A 26,465-nucleotide genomic window follows, 5' to 3' on the forward strand; every position below is an offset into this window, starting at 1 on the left:
GATCCTATCGACCAAACACATCTTAATACCAAGTGTAAACAGGGCCTTATTAGTCTGTGCATCAAGTCTTTAAGATTGCTTTAGCTAAGCGAAGTAATATACTAACTGATATATTTCTGTTCAAAATCAGCATAAAATGAAAATTAACCCTAGCTATTTTTTGATTACAAGTTATAGATATTAAGCAGCAGCCTTATCTACCTTTGTAGGGAAAAATGTAGTCATCTGAATAGGAATATGCCCAATCTGCAATTTCGAGGGGAAATATTTTGCATTTGATTCAAGTTTGTAAAATTTTAAACATGCGAATTACCGCTAAGGCTGATTAGGTTAGAAGTAATACATTGCCACAGAAGCCCCTTTCACACTGCCATTCCGGCAAATACATGGGTAAAGTGTGCTGGCAATTGTTCCCGGGTCGCTAGATTTTGCACTTTCACACTGCCAGTGATTACCCGGGATATGTGCGTGCTTTCACACACAACCCGTAAAGGTCCCGTAACGACACGTGACATCAGGGCGTGACGTGTAATGTACAAGTCGAAAACATTAGACACGTTATACTTTCACTCAAGCAAGCAAACGCTCTCGGCATCAGTGCGGAAAGTGAGGAACTAACTGATCTCTGCTTCATTACAGTTTACGCACATTTTTTTGTCGCGAACGTTGATCTTCCTTCAAAACAGCCTGTAAAAGAGTCGCGTGATAATCCTCGCGTCATCACTTCGACACGGCATTAGATCTGGCTTTTGTTCACACATCGCATGTTACTATGTCCCAGACCCGGGTTCAATGCCGGAATCAATCCCGGGATGTGTTTGCTTTCACAGAGAAGGCGACCCGGCAATGTTCCGGCAATATGCCGGGTCCAACGTGCAGTGTGAAAGGGGCTTTATTGATAACGGACAATGGACCTTCTTTACCTGCGACATTTTGCCTAATGTTTGTGACCGCGCCTTGAAAATTATTTATCCATATATATATTTATTTTTTTATCACAATCCAATCAATTGATAGAACAAGTCCTCTTCTTTTTCAATAATTTGTTACACTCAGATGTATCTCACAATATGAAAGATCTGTTGCTATTTTTGTTTCATCTTGACTTTCGATTACACTCCTAAATATTTTGTAAAATAACATATTGTAAAAAAAATTCTAGAAACTGTTCAGTTCAAATCAAAATTATAGGTTCAAACATCTTGTCAATGTAACAATAGTTAAGAGATGTAAGATAGCAATAATTTTTCTCTCATGTGCCAAGTGAGTAGTCCCGCCCCCAGAGTTACGCCATTGGTTGAGCCAGTGTTGATGTGTTGGGCTCGTCAGGATGCTTAAACAAACAGAGCAATGTTTTCAAAGCACTACGGTGTTTACATTTTTTTTCTTGAGAATGAACTGCAATGGCTTACTTATTGTTGGCCTCACATTAACTTGAGAAAGTATTTTAAAATAAAAAGACCCACTTTAAGTTTAATTAGCAACATTGTCCTTATCTGAACCATGTTCTGTATGCCGTTCCTTCAGTCCTGCACACTCTAGGCTTTAAAAGGACATATTGTTTGGAGAACACTGTCTGTCAGCAGACTCATGGGCATTAGTCAAGGTACTTCAGCCAATTAAATGAGAGAGGAAAAAATAATGCGTAAGCTTTCCGTATTTAGACAGTCATCAATTTCTTTCTCAACAAATGCTGTGACTGTCCTAATTTCTTAAAACTAAGACAGGTCTCGTGGATGAATTAAAACCCCTACCTCGGTAGCCTGAGGCTGAAGACATGCTCAGTATGACCGAGAATCCTGATCAGGTTTTATCAGTAGAAGCCCAAGCAGAATCCAGTCCTTTTCCCTGTGTTTGAATGATCCTGATAAAGTGCCAATAGTTCTGATTAGACAAGCCTCATCCAACAAACATTTAGATTTTGCTTTGCTTGATTCTTATTCAGAATACTTAAAACATGTCATACATGCATAAACATATTCCTATAATGAGCAAAAAAAGTTATCCACTGCAGAAAAGCAGCATAGTTTAAAGGTTTAGGGTTTGATCACTGCCTAGAAACATTTTCTAATATTAGAACATTTGCTTGATTTGCCCCAGCTTCTCTGGTGATTCTTGAGCACATGGCCATATGCTGCCCAATAGGAATACAGGATTACCTTTTCCCTTCTGTAGCAACAGTGAGTTTCCTGCCTCGATTCATTAATTATTTTGTGCTCTGCCTTGGTCACAGTGTTTTGCAAACAGCTCTGCTCAGACTGAATAAAGGGGAGAAAAGGATGTGTACGACTCCGTCAGCCGCCGTCCTGCAGTCTAAGCCGTCTGCTTGACTGTAAAGATGAGGATTTCTCTCAGCAGAACTTTTTGTTTTAGCTTTCAGAATGGACTTTTTCTTTTTTCCTGAATGAACTCCATCGTACAGTTCAGTAGTATTACATTAAATACTTTAGTTCTAATGATGAAAAGGCGGAAAGGGGGATGACGTGTTTCGGAGGGGGTGTTTCGGTGGTGTGAGGATTGCGGGCTGTGGTTGGGTATGTCAGTGCCACGTGTCTGCGCTTGCACCTCTCTTCTCCACACAGAGGATGTCGGATTGAGACCCTAGTGCGCCTAGTCAAAGTAGGGTGAGTGTTGCCCTGTAATGCCTGCGAACACTTTGACGTTGTTTATTAGATTGCAATCCTTTAAAATGCAACTTTATTGGTATATGAGCATAAGCCCCTGGTTCGAAGGTGCGCATGCGTATGAAAGAAATTATATGTTTAGTCGTTTCGTCATAAGTGATGCATGTTGCAAATATGCTTAATATCAACTGCGTACTGTAATAATTGGAAAAATATGGACTACATTAAGGAATGCTATTCCCAAAAACAATTGTGAAAAATAATTTTTTTTGGCAGTTATCTTTTTGATTATTAGCTGAAGTCGAAATTTTAGGTTAATAACTATGACATTAACAGCGTTGACATTTCTGGATTTAATTGTTTCAAGGTAAGTAAGGTTGTTTTTTGGGTTTTGTTTGCTTTAAGACTATGGTGTTTAAACATTCACCCGGTCTTACGAATGTCTATCATATGACGCATGTATGAGGTGCATCATGTTTAGTGCATTAATAACATTTTGATTGTCAGATTAGAAAAAGAATTGTATTTTTTAAATGTAAACACTTCAGTCCGACTAAAATTCTAAAATTAAAATAGGTTTTTGTGAAGTTGGATTAACAGACCTAGTCTTTGTCCAGTATGTTTAATCAGACTACAGCTGGCCCCGGCGTTGTACATTGTCTCTGAAAGACAGAGGTGAGGCACAACGTTTATTTAGTGCTTTGAATATTTTATCACGCATTCTGTCGTGAATTAATATACTTCTTTTTTTATCCTCCATACAGTCATCCTGTTACTCTGGGAGGATCACATCTTGAGAGGGAATGTTGAGCAACCTGCTCTAAGACGACACCAGCTGATTTGGCAAATAAATCTGTGAAGGACTTCATTCTTTTTCTTTTCCCGAGCCTGAATGAGCATGCTGCATTCCCTCTGTTCCATCATTTGGTTGAACCGTGGGTTCAAGTTGAGAAAAGTGGCCTGCTCGGCCAACACCGGTCAGGTCTAAGCTGTTGCTACCACGCATGCCCGTTTATGAGCTCCGGTCAGAAGTGCTTAGCTTTTAACCAAACGTCCCAAGGTACAACACCATTTGCACCCTTGCAAAGTTTCATCCTCAATCCGACGCTCTTCTGCCTGGGTTGATTGTCAGTTCATACTCTGAAAATGGCTGCCGATGGCTTCCAGTACAGATCTCTGTACTCCTACTCTAGCGACTGGGAGGATGACATTGACCTTGAGCCTGGTGATGTCCTGACGGTCGACAAAGTGTCTCTGCTGTCACTGGGCATCAAAGAGGGTGAGGAGGAGCACCCAGAATGCATTGGCTGGATCTTGGGCTTTAACGAGCGAACCAAACAGAGGGGAGACTTTCCAGGGACGTACGTGCAGTATGTGGGACCTGTGAAAATGTCAGTGCCGTCTTGCCAGCCTCGTTCTCAGAGACCGCTTCCTGCTGTTCCCAGACCGGAGCCAACAGCCTCCTCGCAGGGTAAGACTGGCTGCTTTTACTGTTTTGACCAATGACTAACCTGCTTAATCTGTGCTAAAGAGCTGTCATAACCTGTTTTTTGAGGGGAACTGACTGCTAGCTTGTTGAACCAGGCCTCTGATCTCTCGTAATAAACAGCTGTGAATTTTCTTGAAGGAAAAGAAGGATTTTGCTTTTGACAGCAGCCTACTGCAATGCAATTCAGCATTGAATCATCAGAGATTTTGCTAATGTAAGATTATTTTTTTTTTTTCATTTATACATAATTCAGTTTTTTTTTTTTTGCGCCATTAATGATGTTTTATTGACAAAGTTCGGGAGGAACATGTTCAGGTAATTAACCTAATTAACATGAATGTAGCACAATCAGTAATCTACCCAATTAACAAGATAACTCTGCTCCTTGACAGTTTTTCCAGCATCAGTCCGACACCCCTTCTCCGCACTTAGAACCGTTTCAGCACGGACAGAACGCCACATTTTTTTGTTGCACAAAAGGTTCTTTATAATAAAAAAATAGATTTATAGGTTATTCATGTTCTGTAAACTAAAAAAATATATATTTTAAGAACTGTTCACTTAAATGTTCTTTAGGGAATCTAAAATTAATTTTCTATGGCATTGCTGTGTAAACCTTTCTGGAACCTTCAGTTTTACAAGTGTAGCATGATCATCTACTTAGAGGAGTCGTCTAGTGTCTCCTTTTCCAAAACGTCTTTGAATCCGGTGTTTCTCTGGCACTTACCCCAAGCTTTTTCTCCTCAGTAAATTATAGTATGTTTTGGAGGCCTGGCAGTTCACCAGGCCAATCTGAAGAGTTATATGTATCAGGTAGGGCTTTTAGCTTCATCTGCACATTCCCACTCCATCAGGTGATTTCTTTGCTTCAATGTCTCCTTTGTGTCCCTTTTTTTGGACAGTTAAAAGTCTTCAGCAATGCAGTGCACACTAAAAAGGAGTTGTCGTATTCAATCTGTGATAGGGATGCTCCGATCGATTGGCCATAGATCGGTATCGGCCGATAATCAAATTTTAAGACTTGATCGGTACTCACTACACTTGCTTGATTGCACGAACTGATCGGAATTTGATGACGTCAACACGTGACGAAGTCATGTCATCGCCGGTGGAAACGCTATGATGTTTCGAGTAACAATGAAAAATTAATTTGTCGTGTATGTTTGGCATGATGCTATGATGGATGGATGGTTCAAGTTTTAACATGTCTGCATTATTGCGGCTTCACGGCTAGCGGAGCTGATCGCGGTCGCTCTAGTCAGTGCTTGTGTTTACCAGCCAGCCGCAGAAAGTTTCTGAAGAGGCTCTCACACTGCTTTGTTAAAAATAGTTTTTAGTTAGTTTTCACGGCATGGAGGATGGAACAAAACCTCGTCTGGAATGTCACAGTTTCTGTCATTGCAACTTCTCGATCAGGCGAACGAACAAACACACACACACAAAAATAAAAATTCTTAAAAAAAAATTAGTTAATATATGCATCATTTGATTGATTTTTATCCACCCACAAATAATCAGAATGCTTTTTTTTATTACCTGACCTGTGGATTATCCGACGCGCCCGTGGATATAACCGTGACTGGACTGTTTTGTTCTATCCAGGCCAAGGAAAATCTATGGAATACTGCTGTGTATTTTGAAATACAAGAGGCAAGAAATGTGTAGAACTGTGAATAATAGGTATTCCCTTTCTGTGGAAATCAGGAGTTTTGCAGGCACCGATTCCGGCTAGGCCTAGAAACATGAACAGGTAAAATAATTGCTCATCAGTGTTGCTTTAGTGCCTTCTGCCAAAAAGTAAGTTGCTTTTAGCTTTAATATGTTGTGCGTCATTTATAATAGAATTTTCAAATGTATCTTGTATGATAAAATGGCTTTTTTTTCACATATGTACAAGTCAGACAAAACGACGTACACAGTTATCAAATGCGAGAATGTGCATACAGTCGAGGGAAACCATGTGTTTGGTTCAGCATGTATGTGTATGAGCGTCATTGTAATCAATGTACTCAGTATTTAAAGAGGCAGGGCAGCTTTCTGTTATTTGTTTTGTGACATCCTTTACGGGAAATGTGGAATCATCAGAACACTGGTGGAAGGCTGCTCAAAGCGTTTGGTAACGTGTCGCACCAGAACCATTTTTGGAACCAAAACGAGGATGCAGCATATATTTTTTCATTGTTTTTATCATCAGATATTAGCTTTAGTTCGTCAACTTCTCGTCTTCATCACAGAAGAAATGTTTGTCAACAAATACTTTCTGTCTTCGTTAACGAAATAAACACTGGTTTCAGTTTTATTTTTTTTATTTATTTTTTTGGCGTAAATGAATTTGTTTTGGCTTGTCGTTTATGTTGCTATAGCTTCTTAAATTTTTTAATTCTTGTTTTTATTATTTTTTTTAACTGTTCATTGAAAGGACTGTTGTGGAGTGAGGGGAACTAAAATAGTCTAGCTATGTTTCCAGTGTTTAATATAATGTTTGTAAACATTTTGTGCTTCGGCATTAGACCGATTTCTGAATGAAATAATAAAATGCGACTTGTATGAGACTTATGTTTTTTTTTCTCTCTCTCTTTAAAAAAGAATATTAACGGTTAGCAAAACATCTACAGAAAAAATGTAACTGTTACTGGATAAACCTGGCTGCATTCTCACTAGATCCTCTGCGTAAGCATAATAATGATATGTAAAGGATAGGATCCCTTGACACGTTAATGAATTGTGACGTAGCAAAAAAAAAAAAGGCTGTTTCAAACCGCGTTTCTGTGACTGCCTTCGGGGAAAATAAAGTTTTAAGGAGAAAATACTCAGCAATGGTGTTGATAATCGGATTGGCACATGGTTTGTCTAAAAGCATATTAAAAACACCACATAGACAAATAAACAACATAAAAAAAACTTGATTTTCACCACAGGGGGAATTTAATATATATAACTACAAACATAGATCTTGTTTTAGCATTCTTATTTACTTGTTCCCTTAAAGCCCTTCTAATCCTTAAACTATTTAACTGCTTTATTATTATTATTATGTAGTAGATCTTTCAATTGTTATGAGTGTGTGCGTGACTGTGATTCGTGCACAAGCATGTCAGTGAGCATGGCATCACAATCGTTAAGATGCTTGTTAAAGTTGCGTTCATTACTATAGCAACCCCCCCACACATGCACAAAAAATTTCAAATGGTCTCGCACATCAACTTTGCAAAGGGCCTTGCACCCCCCTTACGACGGCCCAGTATATGTACGTGTGTATGTGTGTGTGTGTGTGTATGCACTTTTTACCACAAATGCACGTCTTTAAGACACACACTTCCAAAAATGTACATTCATTAAACTGGTTGAGCAAAATAAAAAATAAAAGTCATGCTTTAGGTGACTATAGACGTCTACTAATACCAGACAACAGCATACTGAAAGCTCATGACTTGGATCTAGCACTTGATTATTTTTTATTTTTTGATTGGTTGTCCTCCAGCTGGAGTAATTAACAGCACACTCGTTGTGTTAGCTAATATGTTAATATGGCAGAAAAGCATTTGTAAAGAAAATGTAAATATGATCGCAGCTTTGTAAATATCAGCCCATATAATTACGAACAGAGCTGTTACTCTATTTATGTGGTGTTTTCCCATATTCAAGTGCTCTCATTCAGTGAGATTTCATGTGATTTAATCGAAATCCACCAAACACTATCCTCACAGAAATGGTGCACAGAGTTGAACTTGGTTGTGTTTTGCAGCCTGTGGCAGAAGTTCTCCCTCCCTTTTTTTTTTTTCCTGGCTTCAGTTTTACTGCTTGCTGAAGTGAACCATGGCTTGACATTTCAACAGTCTCCGCCTGTTCCTCCTCCTCTGTTTCACAGACTCTTCTGATACTGTCTCCAGGCAGCTATAAACTATCCACTCACTACAATTCTCAGAAAGAGAAGGCCCCTTGAATTTTCCCCCAGCTCCTTACCCTGAACTTCCTTTCAAAGAATTAGTCGAGGGCTAGTCAAGGTCTCCGAACTGAGGCTGTATTAAAGTCTAAATCTTTCCCATGATGCTTTGGCCTGGCATATTGTTACTTGGACTGTACAGCAGGATTTATCAGAACATGCATTTTATTGTGACAAATTTCAAGAAAAATATGAGGTTTAATAAAAGCTATAGCTCATGTTGTTATCAATTGTATTTTGATTAATTGTGCAGCCCTAACTGGGAGTAGAAATTTGGGAATGATGCCACTAGGGATGAAGGGATATAACAATTCTGGCTGATATCAATAATATAAAAAATCTGTCTTTCTTGTTCAGTAGTATTTTTGCTACAGAAATGACAACTCAAATCACTTGGTGTACTAATGATTTTTTTTTTTTTTTTAAGTGAACTCACTAAAATATTTTGTGTGTGTATGTATGTATATATGTGCATATATATGTATGTTTATATATGTGCATATGTATGTATATATGTGCGTATGTATGTATATACGTTAGGGCTTTGCGATTTGCTAATCGCAAAAGCCAGCGATGTGGACGCGATATTACTCTGTTCCAGAGTATATGCATGACTGTCAGCCTTCAGTGAAAGTCTTACTAACCAATAGAGTGAGCGCGCCTCCATTCTCCCCAACCAGCTGTGTAAACGCCCACCATAAAAAACGAAACAAAAAAAAAAACACGGAAAGAAGGGGCGAGACAGAGTGGGATTATGGCGTCTACAGGGTCAGGCCAATAGTTGGCAAATTAAAACTAAAAAAAAAAAACGTTCGTTAACTTAAGCTTTGAAAAGACAGTCAACGAACAAAAAATATAATTTACAAGAGCTGGGTCATAATGCATATCAATAGCATCTCTTATTGCATGTTCGCTATTCCCAGTTCAGAAGAACGCACACACAGCTTGTGTCTCTGAATGCTTCTCATACTCACCCCTCTCTTCCCCACGCGGCACGAATCCCGCGTCATGGACGAGCCGTTCACACTTGCCGCACTCACGCAGTCAGTTTCGTAATGCTCGGTTATATTTTCGCGCGACCCTGAACCGCAAATCTCCACGAGCGCATCTGGCAGTATGAATTTAAAACGAATGTAAATTCAATCAAACTGCTTGCTAATTTCACTTGGATGAAATGAAACATTCAGCACATTTTTCACTTGTTCTTAAAATCCCAAATACAGTGTAACATGTAATGCTTTAATGATTGACTAAAGAAATACAGTTCTTTATATTAAAAAAAATATTTCCAGTGAAATTCAGTAACTAAGTTAATTCTATAAAATTAGTTATACCATTATAATCTTGTCTGCTGAAAAAAAAAACATTTTGTAGTGGTTTCATGGAAACTAAGATTTTTTTTTTCAGCAGGGTAATGATAATCATACTGTGTAATCATACTGTGCAACACATTATTGACAATATTAAGCTGAAGCTTGACTTCGCAAATTAAAAAATCGCAAATCAAATCGCTATCGCAATATCTGTAAAAAAAAAAAGAAAAAACGAAATTCGATATTTTCCCCATATCGCACAGCCCTAATATACGTGTGTGTATATGAGGGCTGCACGATATTGGAAAAAATGACATTGCGATATTTTATTTTTCTGCGATTTATATATTGCGATATGAAATCTAATCAATTTTTTTTCAAACAAAAATGGGGTGAGCACACTTACATTCTCATTTTAAATTATTTAAACATCAGGGTGTAATTTTAAATTAGAGTAAATGTTTGTTTGTAACTTTAGGATATGGTTTGAATTGTTAACATATTAACTAACATGAACTTAACACAAGCAATACTTTTGGTACTATATTTATTAATCTTTGTTTATCTTAGTTTATAAAAACACAGCTGTTCATTGTTTGGTAATGTAACTTCACAGTGCATTAAAGCTGCAGTAGGTAACTTTTGTAAAAATATATATTTTTTAATATTTGTTAAACCTGTCATTATGTCCTGACAGTAGAATATGAGACAGATAATCTGTGAACAAATCAAGCTCCTCTGGCTCCTCCCAGTGGTCCTATTGCCATTTGCAGAAAGTCATCCGCTCCCGGTAAGAAACAACCAATCAAAGCTGCGGACCGTAACTTTGTTTGTGTTCAAAATGTAGAAAAATTTATATAATAAGCGAGTACACCATGAATCCATTTTCCAATGGATTGACCTTTGTGATTCTTCATAGACATAAACAGTGAGAAGTAGTTCCGGCTACGACATTCTTCCGCATGATGCAAGCAGTTCTGTTTATTAACCGCTAGAGCGTCAAAAGTTTCCTACCGCAGCTTTAACTATGTTAACAAATACTGTACAACTTTTGATTTCAACAATGAAGGCTATAGCCTAAATGTTGAAATTAACAATGTTGTAGAAGTGCAGTTTAGTAATAGTAAATGTTAAGTAATGTTGTTAAATAGTTTAATAAATAGAACATTATTGTAAAGTGTTACAGATTTTAAAATGCATTTTTTTAAATATTTTTTTGTAAAGTTGCACTTGCATATACGTTTGAAAAGCCAGAAGTAAACGTCAGTTTTGTATAGGATGATTATTTTTATTTTACCTTAAAATTACATAGACTTAATTTGATTTAAAAATCACATGCTGTAGCACAATGAAAAAAAGTGTTTCATACATCCAAGTAAAAATATGTAGGGTAATGATTAACATCTATATTTTTTAACTTGAGACTATAGTTAGTTATTTTTCATTGGCTCAAGAAAAAAAATATGTGAATAATTTCCCAAAAAAATTTTTTTATTGAATGAATGAAACACACACATCTTTGTTTTATTCGCACCAACATTATTTGATTTGAACATTTTGGAATAATGTATTTATATAGCATACTTTAGTCTTACTGGTAAAGACTTTTTTTTTCTAATTTAAAACCAAATTTAAAAACTAAAATACTGAATGCTGATTTAAAAACCTCTTATTGAATGTGTGTTCATTGTGGTGTTTGGATTGTATAACTATGCATTTATTGCCTTCAATTTCACATGGTTACTGTTAATCTTTTAATTTAAGGCCAGTTCTATGTAGTTTCTTCCCAATTCAAAAACAAAAGCTAAATGCTGATGTCTGTAGCATCTATGTTTATATTGAATGTAGTCTGCTTACTGTTCAGTTACTGCCGTTAATTTCAGATGGTTATGGTTATTGTTTTCAATAGCCAAAAGCCAGTTTGGCCTATTAAATACCAAATAAGCATCTTGTTTATACACACTTTCCACACTTTATGTTATGTAATGTTTAATTACTTTTCTGAGGTAAATGTAGCACTTTGACTTTTTTTTTTTTTTTTTTTACGAGCTTCTTTGATAATTAAAAAGTAAAATTAATAGTTGTATTGCTATACATGAATTTAGGCATTACAACATAAAAAAATCTAAATAAAAAATGTATATTAATTTTGAGATTTGCTAAACATTTAATAGTGTTATTAAATTATTTATAGGAATGCAACGATACAATTTTTTTCAGATCTGATACCAAAAATTCTGAGTATCTGCCGATACCGATCTAATCTGATACCAGTGCAGTTTTTACAATCTACTACATATACACAACTTCATTTTAGTGAAAAATAACAAATGAAAAAATATATAACCATAAACGATTACAAAAAATATTATTATAAACTAGGTTGGTAGATAATTCAGCAGCAAAAGATACTCTAGATTCTAGAAAAATCACAGGTGCACAATCATTTTATAAAACATATTGAAATATTTTATTTACAAATAAAAGTGAATGAGTCTCAAATATGGTAAAATGTTACACATTGCTTTTTGTATTGTTTTAAAATACATTATTGAAAAAACAAGTCTAGAAATCTAGAAATCTAAAAGACGTTTCTTTTAAATCAATGGCACAGTAATAAAGTGGCAACATATCATAGATAAGACTATTAATAATGTTTGATTTCACATAAAATATTATAATACTGAAGGTGACAATATAGAGTGCCACAGCGCTCTTATGCGCATCCTGTGTGCAGAATGATGAGCTTGAAACAACACGGATTCACAGTGCTCTGCTGCACAGCCCTCCCGAGTCCACAGAGAAAGCTGCTCTGCTTGAGTTCATCTTCAGTTCTCTCTTCACAGCAGTTCAGTCAGTGTACTGTTTAAGTAAATGAATTAACCCCTTGATATTGGTTTATTCAGACTCAAGAGGGAGTGTTGACCATGTTAAAGTTAATAAATTGTGGATTAATGCTTATTGGAGTTCAACCAGACATCACTAGTACAAACGGAAGATATATTGATACGTAGTCTATTAAATATGTGCATTAGTTTAAAGAGCCTTTTCTTTGAACAGCTATAAACCTCAGTTACTCTTCGCTCTTGAAGAGAGTTTTTGACTGTAACTAAACGTGACACACAGTTTGACCACTGAATGGAGGATGACAGACATCCGCAGTGATAGAAGAGTTTATATGAACTTGAATTTAATGACTTCAGTATTAATCTGTACCTCACATTGAACTATGGAACAGCTTCAGAACACTTGAAATATGTTCTTGAAAATGTTTTGGCACTTGGTAATGTGTTTGTGCCTTTCGTGGAGCTCAACAAAAACACAGAATAGTACACGTACAGCATCGGATTTGGATTGGTCTCGTCTGACCGATACCCGATCCGCAGAAAATGCTAGGATCGGAGCAGATACCGATCCTGAGTATCGGATCGATGCATCCCTAATTATTAATTTTTTAAAGGTTCACTATAAGGTCCTTCAAAACTGAATCTTACCGACCCCAAACTTACTTTTGAACAGTAGTATACATGAGATGTATTTTTATTTTTATTTTAGTCTATCAAAATTTTCTTCTTTCTTCCTTTTCTGTTGCACTCCGTCCAGTGCAGAAAGCCTGTCAGGCCTGAAGCCGATTATGCTCAACAAAAAGAAACTTGAGCTATATAAGACTCTCTTGTAGTTGCAGCTTTTGTGCGTTCTATTTCCTTATACCGTTTTCACTGCATTAAGATTAAAACATGTCTAGAGGTTTAGAGCTCCAGTGAAAGGAAATGGGCTAGGTCTTCGGTTAGCCATGAATGAAGTGCCCAGATTACTGAACTGCACAAAGGGATGTGGGTGAAAGTTGTCTTACATAATCATATTCACCGTGTACAAAGACATCATTTTCTGTTAGTAGAGCATGGCCGAATCAAAGTTAATGAACACATCAGAGCACAAGTCGAACAAAAAAAAAAATTAATCGATAGTCTATCATACAAACACAGATATTGCCTTGACAGTGCAGCAATGAAGAAGTGACAGCCGAATAAAGTAAGCTGTTGCTTTTATCATATCATTAGTTGTTGCAGATGTTTTTTTCCCAGGGCACGTTCAGTTGCAGGCCAGCCAAAATGCAGACTAGCAAGACGACTATAATTGGGTAATGATTAGTTGGTTCTCTCTCCAAAAACCAACAATGACTTCAGGGCCACAGCTGTTTTTCCTAAAAGCTGTATTTTGCACAAAAAACCCCTGCTGCGTGTGAGCGAGTGCCAGTTTGCAGCTACAGTTGAGTTTGTTTATTAATAAAAGAACATATTTAAGTTGGTTTTAATATTTTTTTATTAATGACCACCCTGTAAAGCAAGCAGCCATTTGTTTATGACCAACAGGAGTGTCCACTCCACTACAAAGAAAAGGAAACTTAAAGGCTTAGTTCAGCCAAATATTAAAATTGTCATTAATAACTCGCCTGGTAAATAAAGGAGATTTGCTATTAAAATTAAAACATGGAAGAAATATTGTGATTTATTTCTTTCAAAAATAAAGTTTTTTTCAACAGTAGTAGCAGTATCACATACATTTTTACTAAATAATAGTAATATTTCTAGCACAATGCCTTTATGTAAAAATAAACTTTTAGGCCTAATGAATGCATATTTGTCATTTTAACTGAACTTAAGACTGGTGGTGATGCTTAAGATATTTTTGGTCATTGAGGGTTTCTGTAAAAAAACATAGATCATATTAATTATTATTAAAAGATAATGCTACTACTAACTGTACTATCATACTAATGTATATACAATGCACTATGAATTGATGAGCTGCTGGGTTCATGAATATTAATCACATTGTCTGCATTCGGTCAAACTGATTTGCTGAAATCAAAACAGGGATGATACTAGATCAGCGCCAGCCAATGAAATTGCCATTTGCGCATTAGCTCCGCCCACTACCGGAGATTATGTCTTCTGCTTGTTCGAAAATAATTCTAAATGAACTCCATTATTTTGACAGGAGAAGACAACAAAGAATAGTTTACATATAGCATGTTGATTCAGCGTGGTAAGACTCTCGCTCTCTCTCTCTTTGCATGTGTGAGAAACAGCGCTATCAGTAAAGCGACGGTGAGTCGTGCGCCTTCACAAAGAGTTTACAGAGCATCAAATAGCTACAGGTGCGCTGTGCGTCCATTGAGATGAACTGAAAAGTTCAGATCGCTTGATGGAGAGAGAACTCTGAAGCTCAGATGCTGAAATTAATGCAAGTGTCATGCGCTTCAGTCTATGTAGTAAACAAACCCGCACGTCTCTGCCATTCATTAATTCACACAGAGACGCGCAGAACACAGATTCATATTTCAAACAACTTTTGCGGCTTAACAAAGTGAAAATGCAAACAGTAATGCAAGATTTGCAATTGCATTTGGATTGTCACGATTTATGCGTCCACATGTGGAAAATGTAATTGAAAATACAATTTGCAATTCCTTTTGAAAATTTCCCTGAAAATTCTTCCCTACGCCTGTGCGTAATCAAACGTGACTTTTATTTTCGTTTTGGAGTGGATGAACCCACGCTCTGCTGCCAAACTGGAGCACAATCACCACCGACAGGGCAGGGAATTACAGTTATGAATTACAATAGATCACCCTCAGTGTGATCTGTCAAAGTGACGGACAGCCTTCAGATTTTTCCATCACTGCTAAAAAAAAACAAAAAAATCTGTCAATGACGGAAAATTTTCAGTTAACTTGACCTCTGATGTCGTGGTAAATGTGTGAGATGAGGAAAGATTGAGGGCGGAAGAGGCAGGCTTCATGTCTGTAAGAGGGAAAAGCGAGCTAAGTTCCATGTTTAACTTGCAGTGGAAAAGTGGAATGTGCTGACATGGCACATCGTCTGAACTCCAAAATTAATAATCAGATGTGGTTTAGCCTTGCACTGCCAGGAGGCGAAGGCAGCCAAGCTCTGGCCTCTTTGTGGTGGGCCTGAAAAGGAGGGTCTGGCACACTGCCAGTGGGGTTTTGCTTGTTCAGGATTTTTGATTAAATCGTTTATTGTGCTCCACTCACGCAAAGGACCAAGGCAGCTCTTGCTCCAGAAGGGGTGGAATAAGACTGGAGGAAACGTTGTTTTTTCACCAGTAAAAACCTTTTGTATGATGGACATTTTTTTTTCTTTGTGTGGCTCCGTCTATTAAATTTTTTCATACTGTTTCGTTATCTTTTACTGTGTGATTTTGTAATGCCTTGTAACATCTGCTAATTTATTTGGGTTAGCTTTTGAGTTTAATTGTTTTGTGAATGCAAGGAGTCTTCAAGGGGATTTAACCAATAGAACAAGCAAGCAGGGAAGGAAGCAAAATATAAAAACTGTCATGAAAAACCATATGCAATTATACATCCCGAAGCCATCACTCTTCTAAGACAGAAGTGAAGTGGGAGACGTGGCCTGCATTGAGTTCAGTGCTGGCTCTGAGGTGCAGAAATACCCTGATTTTATAGAAGAGCCTTCTCATTATATCACGTCAACAGCCTTCTCCGCTAGACAGTTGCTGCTTTTGGCAGCTTTTGTATTCCACGAAGGACTGCACATTTAGCGCTATATTTAAAAAAGGTAACAGGCAAGTCAAAGTCAAATTTAAAACATTGGCCTCGGGACAGTGAGTCACAACAGTAGGTAGAGAAGGCTGCAATCTTGCAAACCACAATTCAGAAATGAAAATGAAGAGTGCCAGAGTAAATGCTGGTGTTAAGAAACATTTTACTTTAGGATTTGGATTTTGCATTATATAAGGCACTCATTTTATTTAGAAAATATATGTAATTCTATAGTATCCTAATTACATGATGCTTTTTTCTTCTTTTTTCTTTTTGGTCTAGATCCATTATTGTTATAACTAATATTAATAACATTTTAAATATGCAATTAATTCATACAGTGGATTTATTACACCTCTTATATAAAGAATGCTTTTAATTTGTAAATCAAAATTAATTTTGAGAATTACAAAAATGAAAATATTTAACTGTCCTGTTGTCATATTGAGGAGAAACCCTTATGAAAAAAAAACATATTAAATAGTTTGGCATAATCTTGTATTATTTCTAGAAAAAAGCTGCTTAGCTATTTATTAATATTTGAATGTTTATCTGCCAATTCAAAGCCATGTGCAGCCAAAAAATAAAAATAAAGCATACATTTTAATTTAAGTTATTATTGTATGTAAATTCACGTTCAAGGTTATCACTTTTTACTTCATGTTTACACCTCATGATATTTAAGTAATTTAATTTAAGTTTTGTAAAAAAAAAGAAAAAAAAAAAGATATTTGCTCTTGGTTTAAAAAGCTTTTCCTTCCTTTATCTTGGATACTCTTTAATATAGATGAAATGTTCAGAGGATGATATATTTTGTAGTCGTTATAAGCAGAAGTTTGAGGGAAATAGTCTTTTGTTTCTCTGCCGTTTCAGTTGCTGCAGTCCTGGACTTGACCAAACAGTTCACACAGGCGGAAACTGCTCCTCCTAATCTTATTAAGCTGGTCGAAGCAATTGAGCGGACAGGTAATACTTTTGTGTCATTGAATGTCATGTAAAGGGCTTTATTGTTTGTGGTTTGTTCGTTAGAGATCCTGACACATGATACGGAGTTAGCAGGACTCCCTTCAGAGCGCCTCCAGCCACAAGAAAGAACTCCAATAAAAACACATTGGATTTCTGCTACTTCTAATAGATATTTATTTTTTCATATATATTTCCACATTGAAAATAATAAATGAAATGTGTGAATGTTTCTTATTACACCATATGGCTGTTATTAACATCCAGATTTCCTCTTTGACTGTGAGCCGTCCCTCTCTTTCTCCACTGAGCGAGAGACTGAGCGGCGCTCGGACCGTCTGGCTTGACTGAAGCCGTCTTCTCACTTCTTCACAGACTAAAGCAGAGCTCAGGGATTCAGCTGGGCTGTTTTCCCAGTTCTCCCGATAGCGTGACTGGATATATTTATACCTCCGGGCTTTTACATTTAATGTTTAGATGTAACTGCTCCTTTAATCCAAGCTGGCATAGAAGATCTATTTTTGAGAGATGAGCTAACGCCTCGATTTTCTGCTAGGTCTGGACTCTGGGGCACTATACAGGACATCCACTGCTTCAGCTTCTGACAGACAGAACCTCGCTGGTGAGTTTAATCGCAGTTCTCATCCTTTGCCACATAGGTACTCACTTCCTGTGCAGGAGAAGAAGGTCAGAGTTATTCAGTTTCGAGGCTTAAGGATTTTGATTGTTTTTAATGTTATGTCTCGTTCTTGGTAGCTATAATTTTTTCTGTTCTGCACATTTGTGACCCTGGACCACAAAACCAATCATGAGTAGCATGGGTATATTTGTAGCAATAGCCAACAATACACTATATGGGTCTATTTTTCTTTTATGCCAAAAATCATTAGGATATTATGTAAAGATCTTGTACCATGAAGATAATTTGCAAAGTTCCTACTGTAAATATATAAAAACATCATTTTGTGATTGGTAATATACATTGCTAAGAACTTCATTTGGACAACATTAAAGGTGATTTTTCATGATATTTTGATTCCAGATATTAAAATTGTTGTATCTTTGCCAAACCGTACATCAATGGAAAGCTTATTCACTTTCAGATAATGTATACATTTCATTTTTTTAAAAATGGACCCTTATGACATTTTAGATATCGGATTAGATATCAGCATGTGTACATTGTTTGTCTGTCTGTAAAGAAAATACATTTAAAATATATTTCATTTTAATAATCCTAAATAGTAAATGTTTAATTATTTTTTTATATCTGTTTTTAAAAGGTATATATTTTATTGTTAGTTTTTTTTTTCATAATACAAAATCTAATCATACATAGTTCATTTTACATCAAATTTTTGGAATCATTTACACACACACACACATATACACAATATTTTAAAGCATTCCTTCCAGGTTTAAATTAGATTCTTAAAGTCTCAGACTTTTGGTTTCCACTGTATATACATTTAAAAAAAAGCATTGTGATAACTAGGAGTGGTACAAAGTAAACTGACAATGTTTACTGGTTTTGCAATTTGGTTACCATAAGTTCCAACATATTTCTGTAACTCTGTGTGAATGGGATGCATCGAATTAGATCTAATGTGTATCTTGCTGTGGCTGGTCATTTATAAAGCGTGCATCGTGATGAGCCCGGTCATTTGTCCCTGTGCAGAGCTGCAGGAGTTGGACGTGGGACAGTGGGACATTCATGCCCTCTCGGAGGCAGTCATTCGGTACCTGCAGGAACTTCCTGCCCCCATCATCCCTCCCTCTGTTTATACAGACCTTCAGGCAGCAGTGCAGCTAGAATCGGGTATGTGCCACTTTTCACTCATCCGTGCAGGCCGAAAGAGCACCGTGTAAAGAAAGTAACAGAACTCAGTGAACAAACAGCTCCGAGTGTCTGCCAAGCCTGATGACCCATGCGTTCACACCGATGTAACTCTTGAATAGACGTCCCGTCCGCGAGGAGACGAGAGCAGCTGCTGCAGGTGCTGGAGAAGCCTGAAGTTCCACTGCAGAACCTCCTGACGCTGCATTATTTGCTCAGACATCTGGAGAAGGTCTGCCAGCGTGGCGAGCAGAACGGCCTCGACATTCACACCCTCTGCCAAATCTTTGGCCCTCTGCTGATCAGGGGCCCTGTGAGCGGGTGAGCGGGAGCTTTCTTTTCTTGTATTTCTGTTGGCTGGAGACAAATTCTGGAGATCCGTTGCGGAAATATAAACCATCTTCATTTCTGTGTGTTTGATTTACAGGTCAGAGGAAGATGAGGGGTTTCCTGCGGTTGCAGTTGAGAGACTTCTTTTGGAGAGAATTTGGGAACAAGAGCCGACTCCTCCCGGTGAGCCACCTGTGTCAATTTTGCCATCGTGTATAATAGCTATGCTTTTTTTATTCACAGATTAAACTGTTGTCAGGGAGGATTTATGATGTGTTTTTAAACCTTTTGGTGTCAAACATGATCTGATACCCTTGTGAGAGACTCCTGTCTTAAAATAGAAATGCAGTGCCCTGTTTTCATCTATAAAGTATTTCCAGAGTTAAATAATTGGCTTCAAAGACAAAGCTAATGGTTAATTTATTATCATTATTTACTATGCTGACAATGTATCTTTTTTTCCCTCTCACTTTTAGTATCGTCTGTAATCCTAAAGAGACACATTTTCAGTTAAATACATTTTTATAATATTTTTCAGAGTAAATATTGTTTGTCGACGTTAAAGGCAACTGTGGTCAGGAAACAGCTTTGGTTGCACTTCAGAAAACTTTTCCATCTTTCCTACTTTATGTAACTGCCTATTTTAAACATTTATTGATTTTGCAGTACGTCCTGCTTTCATTATCAGTGTATTTACAGTAAACATGCCTATTTGTTACCTGTAAGGAATGTATTAAATTATAGTGATAATGCTGAAGATTCAGCATATAGACATAAGATGGAAAAACCCAGAACATTCAGCTCTAAAGTTTTATGTTGATGTGTGTATACTCTCAGTGAAAACTGTGGGGTTTGTAAGACTTTAAGTACTGAATACTTGTATTCAGCTACGATGCTTCACTAAGTTAATCAAGTGATCAAAACATTTATAATATTACAAAACATATAGAATGCTTCAAAAAATCCTAAACGTAAAATACCTGCACAGAAATGTTAAATGTTTCTTGAGAAACAAATCAGCAATTTCAAATGATTTCTGAAGGATTATCGGACACTGGAGTAATGATGCTGAAAATGCATTAAACATATTCTTAAACTTATTAAACTGTTAGTAAATAGTATATCACACTGTTACTGTTAATAAATATGATAAACACAGCCTTGTTGAGCATTAAAGTTGTATTTCTGTAACGCAATCTTTTTGATCCCTTAAACAATTGCATTAAAAAATGAAATCTTCCCTGTAGTGTAGACTTAGTCATGTCGTTATTTAATATCTAGGCTAGCAACGAAAGGTTGCAGGGCTGATCCCCCAGCGATCACCATTACGCCCTTGAGCAAGACAGGCGGCCCCAGAGACTGTGCCTGTAATATAACCTTGCACGTTTCCATGTTGACGATGTTTCAAAATGTGGTTCAGGCAAATGTTGGCCCCAGTCATGTGGGAATAAATAAAAATGTATTTATTTTAATCGTAAATATTTGTATCTTATTTGCCTTGTTTATCCAGCTCTCCCTCCTAAACCGCCCAAAGCCAAAGCCATGGCCTCATCTGTGACCAATGGAAACTGCAGCTTACTGAGTGAAGCTGAATGGTACTGGGGCGACATTTCAAGGTAAATCACTGACGCATAATAATAACCTATACGGCTGTAATCAAGATAATCACACATTTCTTTATATGATGAATCTCTGTTTGATGGCCGTGGTTTTAGAGAGGAGGTGAATGAGAAGATGAGAGACACTCCTGATGGTACGTTCCTGTTGCGGGACGCATCAAGCAAAGTGCAGGGAGAGTATACCTTGACCCTCAGGTGAGCGCCGCCTCAGACCAAACACTGGTTCTTGCCATGTCTAATATGAGATGAACACTTTCTGTAGGTGTGCTGGTGTATCATTCGCTTGATATGCACCATTACCAAGAGGAATTTCTAACAGAGATAAGACACGATCAAAGCCTTGTGATGTTTATTCCAGGAAAGGAGGCAATAACAAACTGATCAAGGTTTTTCACCGTGGGGGGAAGTATGGCTTCTCTGAGCCTCTCACTTTTCTCTCTGTGGTGGAACTCATCAACCACTACCGGCATGAGTCACTGGCCCAGTACAACGCCAAGCTGGACACTCGCCTGCTCGTACCAGTGTCTAAATATCAGCAGGTGCGATGTCTCCACTCTTCACAATGCTCAAACTGATGGCGTCTTTTCCCTGAAATGGTAGTTCATAAATAAAATAAAAAAAAGAAATACTGCTTTATTTACTCACCCTCATGAGCTTTTTATGTCCAAAAAACAAACAAACAAACAAAAAAGTCACTAAAATGTCTCTCTTTCAAATTATCTTTACCTTTACATAGCTATTTTTGAACCCAATGATGTCTCTAATGCAAGTTCCCTTTAAAGCGATATATATATATTTTTTTTTTTAAAAAGTACATTTTAATTCAGGGTTAAGTTAAAAAACCATTTCAGATTATTACTTGTGGCTCCTGATGATATACGTATTGCGGTCTTACGAAGTGAAATGGTTGGTCTGTGTAACAAACTAAACATTACAGCATAATTACGTGTAATTTAATTGCCTTCCCAAACAACTCTTTCTTTAGGACCGGCTCTTTTTAGTGAACCGAGTAAATCAGAGTAAACATCAACAAATACCTATCGACTTTGAATGTCCAAAAAGCACAGTAAATGCACAAACTTAAAAAAAAATGTCTTAAAGACACATTCATTGTGTCTTTAAATACTCACCCTCATGTCGTTCCAAACCGATTAAGATATGTTTTGATGAAATCCGAGGGCTTTCTGACCCGGTATAGACAGCAACACAACTGACACTTTCAATGCTCAGAAAGGTAGTAAAGACATTGTTAAAATAGTCCATGTGACATCAGTTGTTTAACCATGATATTATAAAGCTTAGAGGATAATTTTTGCTTGCAAAAACCCCCAAAATAGAACAACTTCAACTTGACTTCGCCAGGCATGTGCATATCAATAATCAGTTAACATATATACGGTTTTGCTCATCTCAAAACAACTTAAACAATAAAAATAATAATTTTGAGGTGATAATGCTTGTGAACACCCCTTTTTGTGGTCTGCAGGATCAGGTGGTGAAAGAAGACAGCATCGAGGCGGTAGGAGAGCAGCTGAAGGTTTATCACGAGCAGTATCAGGAGAAGAGTCGTGAATATGATGTACTGTATGAAGAATACACGCGCACGTCACAGGTAAGCTGCTTTTCGTCTCTTCTTCAATTGCAATGGGATCTAATTAACAGAGTCCCTAACAGAGATGTTCTGTACGATCTCTCTCAGGAGCTCCAGATGAAGCGAACAGCCATAGAAGCCTTTAATGAGACCATCAAGATCTTTGAGGAGCAGTGCGAGACCCAGGAGCGCTTCAGCAGAGAAAGCATTGAGAAGTTTCGCAGAGAAGGCAACGACAAGGAGATTGAGAGGTACTCATTACACATCAGAGTCCTGTAATGATATAGATGCTTGGTGTTAATTTGAATTTGAGTCCTGTTTTGGCTTATATATAAGTGGGAAACTTTTTTTACTGTCTATTCAGAATTCAGAGCAATTCTGAGAAGCTGAAATCCAGAGTGGCAGAGATTCATGACAGCAAGAGGAAGCTGGAGCTGGAATTGAAGGGACAAGCTACAGACAATCGAGAGATAGACAAGAGGATGAACAGCTTGAAACCAGACCTCATACAGTTGAGGAAGCTACGGGACCAATACCTTGTGTAAGAACACCTCCCATATATATATATATATATATATATATATATATATATATATATATATATATATATATATATATATATATATATTTAAAAAACAAAAACAAATTTATATGTATTTTACAATGTCATTTATTCCTGTAGTGGCCATTAATCCAGTCTTCAGTGTCACTTGATCCTTTAGAAATCATTCTAATATGGCAATTTGGTGCACACGAAACATTCATTATTATCAACATTGAAAACTGTGGAGCTGCTTAATATTTTTGTAGAAACCATGATGCATTTTTAAGGATTTTTTGATGAATGAGAACAACATTTATTTGAAAAAGTTCAAGAAAGGCATTTATAATTTTAGAAAACATTTATGTGACATTTGATGCATTTAATGCATCCTTGATGACTAAAAATTTGTAGTATAGATTCATCAGACTGATTATAACTTGTTTGTTTGTACGTTTGTTTGAATGATTAATTAAAAGACCTGGCTCGTACGAGTTACTTGTTTGTGAATTGGACTATGCTAGTCAAATTTTCTCACTGTTAAGTGAAGCCACTAAAGACAAATCTCTATAAGAACATATTGTCAAGACATTGTTTTGCAGTATACAGGCATTACTGCAAGTTCACAATAGAATTACTTTTGTTGTGATACTGTAGATTCAGCAGGAAACTCCGCACTCTGGTTATTTATTCACAGGTTACCACTGCTGATGTTAACAGCACTGATATTGTCTTTGCAGATGGCTGACTCAGAAAGGCACCAAACAAAGGAAGATCAACGACTGGCTGGGTATAAAGAACGAATCAGAGGAGTAAGTTCTCTTCATCCTGTTTGAGATACCATAAGCAAATACTTCATGAATTAGTTGAAGCCTTTTGGGTAGTGATCGACATGATTTTTTTTTATAACCGATTCCCTGATAACCGATATGTGGAACCGATATTTATTTACTGTTTTAAAGTAAATGAATAACTGAGTGAAGTAAGAACATACTTCACTTTGGTTTTTCCTCTTTTCAGTCGTCTTCTTTTCTTTCTTTTTTTTTGAGTGTTGAAAATTAGTCCATGTCAAATTTAATCTTTATATTATACTAATAAAAAACATTTTATTTATAAAAAGCATCAACAGAAACAACACTAATATTTACAATAAGCAAAAATAAATGTAGAATGTCTAACGTTTTCAAATGGAGAAAATAAAGGACAGGAGTCTTAACTTCATTTTAAACTACCGTTTGAGTGGATTAATAAGCTGTTTAATAGTCAAGAATAATTCACTGGATAATGTTAACTCACTGAATAATATTATCTGGAATATAGCAAACAAAACATTGTATTTTATTGCATTTCTCAACTAGAATGTTATCAAAATTATTAATAATGTTTTTGTCTAGATTATGAAATGCTTGCTGACAGCGCGGTTTATCTAATGCAATCACTCATGATAATAAGTAATTTCCAGAAAGTTGTATTTATATAGATTTTTATTTGCAAAATAATGGTTATTTATTAAATGTTAATACAATTTAGGATGTTTCAAAGCACTTGATGGATTATTTAATATGGCTTTAAGAAATAAGGGACCAACTCACAGAATCAAGCTGCATAAATTACATATCAGGCATTAATGTAATGCATCTAATTTGTGCATAACTGGCTGTTATGTTAAAGAAAGTTTACTAACGACAGCAAATCAAGTACTTGCACGCCGTTGTTGTTGTCTCGTCTCCCCTCCCCTGCAATGGCAATCCAGCACACAATTCTGAAAACACCCAGCAGATGGCGGCATTTATCTGTGAACTTGTAATTACAAAACTGATATCCGATTATGGTAAAGTGCTTAAATATCTGGGAAAATATCAGTAAAATTATATATCGGTAGATTTCTAATTTTGGGATACCCTCCGAACTATCTGGACATTTGTCAATATCCTAACACAAACTTCATCATGAACTTTACTCAACATTACATTTTGAACAAAATCACAAGTTTTATTCCAAAGGCTCTTAAACTGTTGTTTTTTTCTGTTGTTACAAGGTTTTACCACAAAACAATGTTGCAATTGATTGTGTAAACCACCGCTTCTTGGGGCTTATTGCTTTATTATAGATATATAGTGGATGTTTTTAAAACAAAAATATACTAATACATCAATACATCTTATTGCACAATGCACATGAATTGCATTAATGAAACAAAATCATGATATTATTGACATCAAATATAGACAAAGTTCTCATTCCATTTCTGAACTTTCAGCTTCTATTCTCTGTTGGATGATGATGATGATCAAGCACATCACGACGAGGGCACCTGGTACGTTGGGGACATCAAGCGCACACATGCGGAGGATCTCCTGAGAGGCAAACGAGACGGCACCTTCCTCATCAGAGAGAGCCAGACCCAGAAGGGCTCCTTCGCCTGCTCTGTAGTGTGAGTTACTGAAGCACTTCCCTATTCACCACATTTGCTGCAGCTCTAGTTTGCTGCTTATTCAAAACCAGTTACTTTTAAAAAAATAATGTAATTGAATGGCATTGATAATAAAATAGCAACACCGAATCTAGAGCACAGAACATTAATCGGTTCCTTTTAGTGATTCAGAAACCATACATCCAGTATCCAGTAGTCTAGTCTCATGTAGCCAGACTTTCAGACTGACGTCTAAAGGTCTGGAATTCATGGCAGCCAAGGCCCGCCCATTAGGCCGTTTGACCGACATGTCAAACAACCAATCGACATGGGCGTGGAAATGTCGCCATAATAACAGACCTGTGTGTAAAACTCTTGGACATATTTGAAAGATTCTATGCCGCGAACTTTAAATATTTCACATACTTTAGAAAATCCAAGACCTTGTCTGTCTTTCATGAGAGGGTTTGGCGCCACAGTATCTTTGTTTCCAAGTGGAACGTTAAATAACGCGATACACGCATCTTGTGGAAATCCTGTAGAATTCAACCAATCCGATGACGACTTGGACACTCCTGAAGTGTTTCCACTTTTGTGTCCCATATGCATCAGACATTTAGCCAACGGTCCGTGGCCATGACATCTAACTCCCAAAAAAAGACTAGTGGACCAGTTTGTGATTTCTTTGTGTTGTTTAATGTTATTGGATTAAATGCACTTTAAATGTATTTCACAGTTCCACCCTGTCTCCTTTAAAAAAGTAAGTTTGATCAAATTGAAGGCCATAAAACGCACAAAATGCCTTACATGGTAAAATAACTTGTTTTAAGAGGCTAAATATGGGGATGGAAAAACAGGAATCACTGTCTTTATTTGATCATTCAACTTCAAAAAACTTAGAAATGTGTTGCTCTCACACTTATTGAATTCAAAGTCAGAATGTGCACGATTCACAAAATGGTTCACAATTACTTAATACCACTCATTTACGCCAAGCGATGTCTTATCCCGATGAATTGTTACAATGTTTACTTCATAATGTTTATATTATAGTATATTGTAGATGGTTGAAGGAGCACATATTTTATTTCCCTCATCTTTTTAAATGACCGGCTAGTAAATCGTCATAAGCAGTAAATATACATTCCAAAATAAGAGTCCCATTGCATTTTGGGGTTGTTTATGATTCAAAGCTTCAAATCTTTTGTCAGGATAT

The 26,465-nt window shown here is 36.7% G+C and overlaps 1 protein-coding gene across 3 annotated transcripts in view; it reads left to right on the forward strand.

Annotated features, from left to right (window-relative positions):
- pik3r2 (phosphoinositide-3-kinase, regulatory subunit 2 (beta)) overlaps positions 1-26,465 on the forward strand; it is a 32,161-nt gene that overhangs the window by 1,067 nt on the left and 4,629 nt on the right. Inside the window, exons 2-16 of one of the 3 annotated variants that reach the window (XM_026206661.1) lie at positions 3,242-3,299; positions 3,389-4,095; positions 16,829-16,921; positions 17,475-17,540; positions 18,597-18,737; positions 18,878-19,076; positions 19,183-19,268; positions 20,596-20,701; positions 20,801-20,899; positions 21,063-21,243; positions 22,191-22,316; positions 22,404-22,546; positions 22,660-22,836; positions 23,577-23,648; positions 25,097-25,270. In XM_026206661.1, the coding sequence (XP_026062446.1) occupies positions 3,771-4,095; positions 16,829-16,921; positions 17,475-17,540; positions 18,597-18,737; positions 18,878-19,076; positions 19,183-19,268; positions 20,596-20,701; positions 20,801-20,899; positions 21,063-21,243; positions 22,191-22,316; positions 22,404-22,546; positions 22,660-22,836; positions 23,577-23,648; positions 25,097-25,270 (1,988 nt within the window). In that variant the 5' untranslated portion in view covers positions 3,242-3,299; positions 3,389-3,770. Of the gene's footprint in view, positions 1-1,151; positions 2,625-3,241; positions 3,300-3,388; positions 4,096-16,828; positions 16,922-17,474; positions 17,541-18,596; positions 18,738-18,877; positions 19,077-19,182; positions 19,269-20,595; positions 20,702-20,800; positions 20,900-21,062; positions 21,244-22,190; positions 22,317-22,403; positions 22,547-22,659; positions 22,837-23,576; positions 23,649-25,096; positions 25,271-26,465 lie in introns of those variants that run through there. The other 2 variants (XM_026206660.1, XM_026206659.1) reach the window with 2 other exon arrangements.

This window comes from Carassius auratus, chromosome 27 (assembly GCF_003368295.1).
Source record: "Carassius auratus strain Wakin chromosome 27, ASM336829v1, whole genome shotgun sequence".
Classification (NCBI taxonomy): Eukaryota; Metazoa; Chordata; class Actinopteri; order Cypriniformes; family Cyprinidae; genus Carassius; species Carassius auratus.